General features: G+C 47.1%; 1 protein-coding gene across 1 annotated transcript; it reads left to right on the top strand.

The window, feature by feature from the left end:
* Positions 1 to 5879: 5879 nt before the first annotated feature.
* On the top strand, positions 5880 to 6671 carry LOC148045932 (zinc finger BED domain-containing protein 5-like). The gene has a single exon (XM_087714411.1). It carries the CDS (start codon positions 5880 to 5882, stop codon positions 6669 to 6671), a length of 792 nt encoding a protein of 263 aa, XP_087570537.1.
* The last annotated feature ends 647 nt before the right edge of the window (positions 6672 to 7318 follow it).

Here is a 7318-nt window from a genome sequence, read left to right as displayed (position 1 = left end):
GCTGGCCATTACCGGGGAAGGACGGCTCACTACGTCACAGAGATCCCTCCTTCCGGCCCTACGAGTCCCACTCCAAGGCCAGGTGGTGTGAGTAAGCAGGACCCTGGCCTCAGGCTGCTGGCGCTAAATGCCAGGTCTGTAGTTCATAAAGCTCCTCTCGTCCGGGACTTAATTTTGGACGAGAGGGCAGACCTGGCATGTATTACTGAGACCTGGCTGGGCCTGGAGGGAGGAGTCCCCCTCGTAGAGATGTGCCCAGAAGGTTTTCAGGTGTTCCATCAGCCAAGAGCTCAGGAAGGGGTGGGGGTGTGGCCGTTGTTATCCGAGAATCTTTAGCACCTCGTAGGATCCCTGCTCCGGAGCTTGCCGGGTGTGAGTCCTTGCTGGTGAAGTTGGACCTCAAGGGTCAAGTGGGCCTGCTGCTAACATACCTGCCTCCCAACTGCGTTGCAGCAGCCCTCCCCTCACTCCTTGAGTCGATAGCTGAGCTGGCAGTTGAGTTCCCCAGACTTATGGTTCTGGGGGATTTCAATCTGCCTTCGCTCGGTGGTCACTCTGATGGAGCGCAGGAGTTCATGGCTTCCATGACAACCATGGGCTTGACCCAAGTAATCCGAGGACCGACTCAATCAGCGGGTCACACGCTCGACCTCATTTTTCTTTTGGAGCAGTGGAATTGTGACCTTGGTCTGAGGGGTAGTGAGATCGTGCCCCTGTCATGGTCAGACCACTATCTATTGAGGCTTGACTTTCGGAGACCAAACCCCCACTGTAGGGAGGAGGAATCGACCAGGTGGTTCTGCCTCAGGCAACTTATGGACCCTTTGGGGTTCCAGACGGAGCTTGGGGTTATTCCTGATACTCTCGCCCGCAGTTCGGCGGAGACTCTGGTTGCTGCCTGAGATTTGGCAGCGACGAAGTCTCTTAACCGGATTACGCCTCTACGGCTGCTCCGAGGCAGTGGATCCCGGAAGGCTCCTTGGTTCACTGAGGAACTCCGGGAGATGAAGCGCCAAAGGAGACGCCTAGAGCACCTATGGAGGTCCAGCAAATCCGATTCGAGCCGAGCATTTTTGACAACCTACACCAGAGATTACGTTCGGGCAATTAGGACGGCTAAGAGAACACACATTGCCTCTCTGGTTGCGTCTGCTGAGTCGCGCCCAGCCGCCCTGTTTAGGATAACCCGTTCCCTCCTAAATAGGAGGGATACGGGCGATCCGCTGCAGGGCAGGGCTGAGGACTCCGTCCAATTTCTCGCAGACAAGGTTGCTCAGCTCCGGGCGGATCTGGACTCCAATTCTGCAGTACCAGCCGTGGCACTAAGGGATGATCTGGTAAGTCATCGCTGGATTGAGTTTTAAGACGTTACCCCTGAGGATGTGGACAAGGCCATGAGAGCTGTAGGTGCCTCCACATGTGTGCTGGACCCGTGCCCCTCCTGGCTGGTTGTAAACAGCAGGGAGGTGACACGAGGCTGGATCCAGGCGGTTGTTACCGCCTCTCTTCGGGAGGGGATCTTTCCCCCCACTTTAAAGGCGGCGGTGGTGAGACCCCTCCTGAAGAAACCATCCTTGGATCCAGCCGTTTTAAACAGCTATCGTCCAGTCTCCAACCTCCCCTTTGTGGGGAAGGTTGTTGAGAAGGTGGTGGCCTTTCAGCTCCAGCGGTCCTTGGAGGAAGCCAGTTATCTCGATCCGTTCCAGTCTGGCTTCAGACCTGGCTGCAGCACAGAAACCGCTTTGGTCGCGTTGACCGATGATCTCTGGAGAGCCAGGGATGGAGGCCACGCCTCCATCCTGGTGCTCCTTGACCTCTCGGCGGCTTTCGATACCATCGACCATGGTATCCTTCTGCGACGACTGTGGGAGGTGGGGGTGGGAGGCGCTGTTTTACAGTGGTTCTCCTCTTATCTCTCGGACAGGTCGCAGTCAGTGTTAGTTGGGGAGCAGAGATCGACCCCTAGGCCCCTAACGTGTGGGGTGCCCCAGGGTTCAGTCCTGTCCCCCCTTCTTTTCAACATCTACATGAAACCGCTGGGTGAGATCATTCGACGGCACAGGATAAAGTACCATCAATATGCGGATGATACTCAGTTGTATCTGTCCGCCCTGTGTCAACTCAACGAAGCGATGGATGTGATGAGCCAGGGGCTGGATGCTGTTAAAGACTGGATGGGGGTCAACAAGCTTGTGCTCAATCCAGAAAAGACCGAGTGGCTGTTGTGCTTCCCTCCCATGAATTGGCCAAGTATTCCATATCTCAGGCTGGGGGGGGGTCAAATTATACGCCCCTCAGACAGGGTTCGCAACTTGGGAGTCCTCCTGGACCCACAGCTGACCTTCCAACATCATTTGTCAGCTGTGACCAGGGGGGCATTTGCCCAGGTTCGCCTGGTACACCAGTTGCGTCCCTACCTGAACCGGGAGGCCCTCACAACAGTCACTCGTGCCCTTGTGACCTCTAGGCTGGAATATTGCAATGTGCTCTACATGGGGCTGCCCTTGAAGAGCATTCGGTGACTCCAGCTAGTCCAGAATGCTGCCGTGCGAGCGATTGTGGGTGCACCTCGGTTCACCCACGTAACACCTATCCTCCGCGAGCTGCACTGGCTACCTGTTTATCTCCGGGTGCGCTTCAAGGTGCTACTTATCACCTATAAAGCCCTTCATGGTAGTGGGCCTGGGTACTTGAGAGACCGCCTACTGCCAATTACCTCCACTAGACCGATCCGATCGCATCGATTAGGCCTCCTCCGAATTCCATCTTCCAGCCAGTGCAGACTGGCAACTACCCGGAGGAGAGCCTTCTCGGTGGCTGCTCCGACCCTCTGGAATGAACTCTCCGTGGAGATTCGGACCCTCGCCACCCTCCAATCCTTCCATGCCGCTTTAAAGATCTGGCTGTCCCGGCTGGCCTGGGGTTAAGATTTTAACCCCACCCGAATTGTGTGACTGTTGTGCTTTCTTTTAATATGTTGTATTGTCTCCATGTTTGGAATACTGTTTGTCTTGCCCCCCCACCCTTCTGAATTGTGAGCCGCCCTGAGTCCCCCCAGGGAAAAGGGCGGCATACAAATAAAGGAAACTAAACAACAACAAATTTTCATTCACTTTTCCATCCATTTTCACACACACTCTCCTTTCCCTAACAGAAGGTTCTGGGTTCTGGCCTGACCCTAATACTTTCCAGGCTCTCTTGGTAAAGCACACAGAGGAACCAAGATCCAGCTGTGATCGGGAGAAGGATCCCATCAGTCACACACATGCAGGCATACACACATTTCTCACACTTTGCCATGCTTTAAAATTAAAATTTAGAGAATTAAAATTTAGAGGTACTCATCTTTCCAGGCAGCCTTTGAGCTCAAACTCAAAACCCCTTTAAAACCTAATTCCAAATGGCTAAGATCCAGGAAAATCCACTCAGAGACTCAATGGGGTCTGTGCCGGCATGGGAGGCTTACCTGGGCCATATCCATTGGCTAGGTTTTCTTTGGAGGGAAAAATAAAGTATCTGATACAGAAAATATTATAAAAGAGCCTACCTAGGGAAATAGTAGTTTAAATAAAATATGTTCAACCTCTCTTTTATGTTATATTCTTAGTCTGATTTGGCAGAGGGAAGAGGGCATTTTTTTTTACATTCAGTAGAAAATCCTTGCACTCTTACCAATGATTCTGTCTGATTCCCCAATCCTGAAGAGACCTGAAATATAATTCTATTACCAAATTACCCTTGGATTTCACTGGTAAAATCCTGTGACCTTTAGCAACCAATTTGTCCCAGAAGATCATCATAAAATGTTGCAAAATATCTTAATAAGAATAAAAATGAAAACTCTTCTTCATGAACTGGATTGCAAATATTATCCTCCTGCCAAGTTCTTTATCCTACCTTTTGTGGCCATCTCAAGACTTAAGAGTATGTGATGTCTTCCTTTACCAAACTTGAATGAATTATGCACATCTACCATTTATACATTATACATGACCTGATTTGGTCCTAGCTCTATTCCTAAAAGTAAGTGGTTATAAATGATTAATTCTTAATTGCATTATGGTTCCTTGGCATCAACTCAACCAAATCAACTACAAAAAAGCATAATAAATTAGAGAACTATAGTTTTGTTTTATTGTTACCAGACATAAATATGGATTTTACTGCTATACTAGGGCAAAAAAAATGAAATCTTGTTTACCTGATTAATTAGCACTCATTTAACAACCTGAATGAAAACTGTCTACCAACCATTAAATTTGAGTGCTCTGTCTGATCCCTAAAAGTGATACTGCCATTCAATTGGGAGAAGGGGGGCCTCAGAGTTAAATCACTAGCTCTACCTGTAACAACTGAGTTTTACAATTGGTTTCCTGTCACCGGAAGACTGAAGGTCCCAGCATCTCTGGAGGGATGTTTATGATGGCCATGTGGGATATCTTACTTTAATGTCTAAGTAGAGATAGCCATGGGAACGTGTGTTTTATTCGACTCTCAGGGTAGAAGAGTTAAGAAAACATCTTCACACTTGTGTATTGGTCAGAATCTGCATTTGGACAAAGGGGAGGGGTCATTATCAGTTTAATCCCACTTGCATTGCCTAAAGGGTTTCAGATGCTGCTTTGCCTCTAATGGTTTCCATCCTGCTTGATTAAAGGTTCCTTTTGAAATAATCCAGTTCAAGAGTCTTTACTTTCTTAAGTTAGGAGAGGAGCCATTACAGCTCTATTCTAAATAGATTCATCAATGAGGAATCCAAAGCATTCATCCTGAGATGGACAGATTCCAATATCATTAATTTTGGATTAGTACCAAATAGCGTTACAAAATGCTATGTTCTTTTCAGTAACTATCTAGCCTAATGGTGATCACTTCTACTTACTTGAAACCAATAAAGAATAACAAGGTTCACAGGCAGGATACAGACCAGATGACCAGTCTCCTTAGAGCAACCATTTGAGAACCTAGTGGACTAAGGAGCATTAATTTGCTTCTTTTAAGCTCAGCCACTGTGGTTGGATTTCCACTTAATATTTGCCCCAAGAAGTCCATCTTAGATGTCCTGTAAATTACAGGTGTTTAAAATCTTGAAATGCCAACACTTCACATAAGATATGACAAACCAAGTGTCCCCTTAAAGCCAAGGATAAGAAAAAACATGCTTTATACTTTATAAATAGTGTAGTCTTTATTGTCATTGTACATCATGTATACAATGAAATTGGTAAACAAGGACTTTAGAGCAGTGGTCCCCAACCCCCGGGCCACGAACCGGTACCGGTCCATGGATCAAATGGTACTGGGCCGCCCAAGGAACATTAAATTATTTCCATTTTATTTACTGTGGTGTATTTCTCTCGGGTTTGTTCGACTTTCCATGGATGAGAGGTTAACCAGGAGCTAAGAGACGTTACCTAAAGCCGCACCAATACCACGCTTGCACAAAATATTGTGATATCAGGGTGCTCTTCTCTCTGTTCACCGGTACTTTCTCATGTTTAACAGTGCTTGGTGTACGGGTATATTGTGTTTACTCAAATTTAACCCACAAATTAACAAAAATGAGTACGAAACAGACGTCGTTAGAAAGTTTCCTTGGGAAAAAGAAAAGGCCCAGTGAAGAGACAGAAGAAGAGCCTTCAACATCAAAGAAACATAAAACGTTTAACAGACAATACCATGAGTCCTACTAGAAATATGGATTTTTCGGGACAGGTGATTCCCATACAACAACCCCGCTCTGCATAGTTCCTCTAATGAGGCAATGAAACCTTCAAAAACTGCTTCGCCACTTGAACGCCAAGCACCCTGGATTAAAAGACAAGCCCCTGGAGTATTTTGAAAGAAAAAAACGGGAACACGAAGGACAGAAGAAATTTATGAGGGCCACCACATCTATAAAGGAGAATGCACTGAGAGCATCATATTTGGTGGCTAACCGTATTGCTAGGGCTAAAAAGAAATCACCGCTGGCAGCACATTTCAGTGACAAGGTATGGGTCGCAAAACTGGCTTACCTGTGTGACATATTCAGCCTGCTCAATGAACTCAATCTGTCCCTTCAGGGGAAAATGACAACTGTTTTCAAGTTGGCAGACAAAGTAGCTGCATTTAAAGCCAAACTGGAGTTGTGGGGACAGCATGTGAACAGAGGCATTTTTGACATGTTTCAGACATTAGCGGGTATTTTAGGCGAGCCTGAGCCTGAGTATTCATTCTCCCAGTTGGTGCACGATCACCTGTCTTTGCTTTTAAAAGAGTTTGAGCGCTACTTCCCAACCACAAAAGACCCACGAACTGGTAAGGAATGGATCCGCGACCCATTTGTCAACAAACCAGGTGAATCTAGCATGTCTGTGCAAGAAGATGATCAACTGCTGGAGATTGCAAATGATGGCAGCCTTAAAACTATGTTCGAGACAACAACTCTGCCGGTGTTCTGGATTAAAGTCATGGCGGAATACCCTGAGATTGCCACCACAGCACTTAAATCCCTATTGCCATTTCCAACATCCTATCTGTGTGAAGCGGGGTTTTCTGCAGTGACAGCAACCAAAACAAAACAACGGAATAAACTGGACATAAGCAACACACTTCAGGTGTCATTGTCTCCTATTACCCCCAGATGGAACCGTCTCGTTGCAAAGAAACAAGCTCAGGGTTCTCATTGATTTAGTGTTCTAGTGAGTTAAAATGTTAAATCACTTTATATTCATTTTTTGGTGTAACTATATTTTACAATTAAATTAAAATTATTAAATCAAAACAACCTAAAATATAAGCAATCAACGTGTCCCCCCCTCAGTGGGCCGTGGTAAAATTATCAAACGTTGACCTGTCTGTGGCGATAAAAAGGTTGGGGATCACTGCTTTAGAGAATATAGTGTCCAATTTTCACCAGGTTCCATTGCCATTGCTCCAAAAAGAAGATCAAATCTGGCATATCCTCAGTTGGCCAGTAATAATTTGGGACAGGCCCATGGCCGCCATGAGGGCATGAACTCCTGGGATGCTTGTGAGGCCACATCCAGAGATACTGTCCGCCCCCCCCCCCCGAACCTGGAGGAACTCCATCACTAGCCTCCCACATCTCAGGCAGGGATGTTGCTACACAACAGAGAGGCTGGTATACTATCTGATCCTGTGAGCCCAACGTCAGAAAGAGGGTCTTACAATCAGAGACTTGTAAGCAAGACCCCTGAAAACAAAAAGAGACTCTCTGGACTGCTACCCCACCTCCCCTGCCTTTCCTTGGGTTCTTAATTGATGCCAAACTTAAAACCCAGGTGGATACATCTCCAAGAGGGGAACCCCCTCC

Source organism: Thamnophis sirtalis, unplaced genomic scaffold, assembly GCF_051295495.1.
Source record: "Thamnophis sirtalis isolate CommonGarterSnake01/CBP01778 unplaced genomic scaffold, rThaSir2_p1.2 scaffold_4, whole genome shotgun sequence".
Classification (NCBI taxonomy): Eukaryota; Metazoa; Chordata; class Lepidosauria; order Squamata; family Natricidae; genus Thamnophis; species Thamnophis sirtalis.
This window is presented reverse-complemented; position numbering and strand designations above follow the sequence as displayed.

Coding starts and splice junctions, on each gene's coding strand:
- LOC148045932 (XM_087714411.1), top strand. CDS start 5,880: ATGAGGGCCACCACATCTATAAAGGAGAATGCACTGAGAGCATCATAT.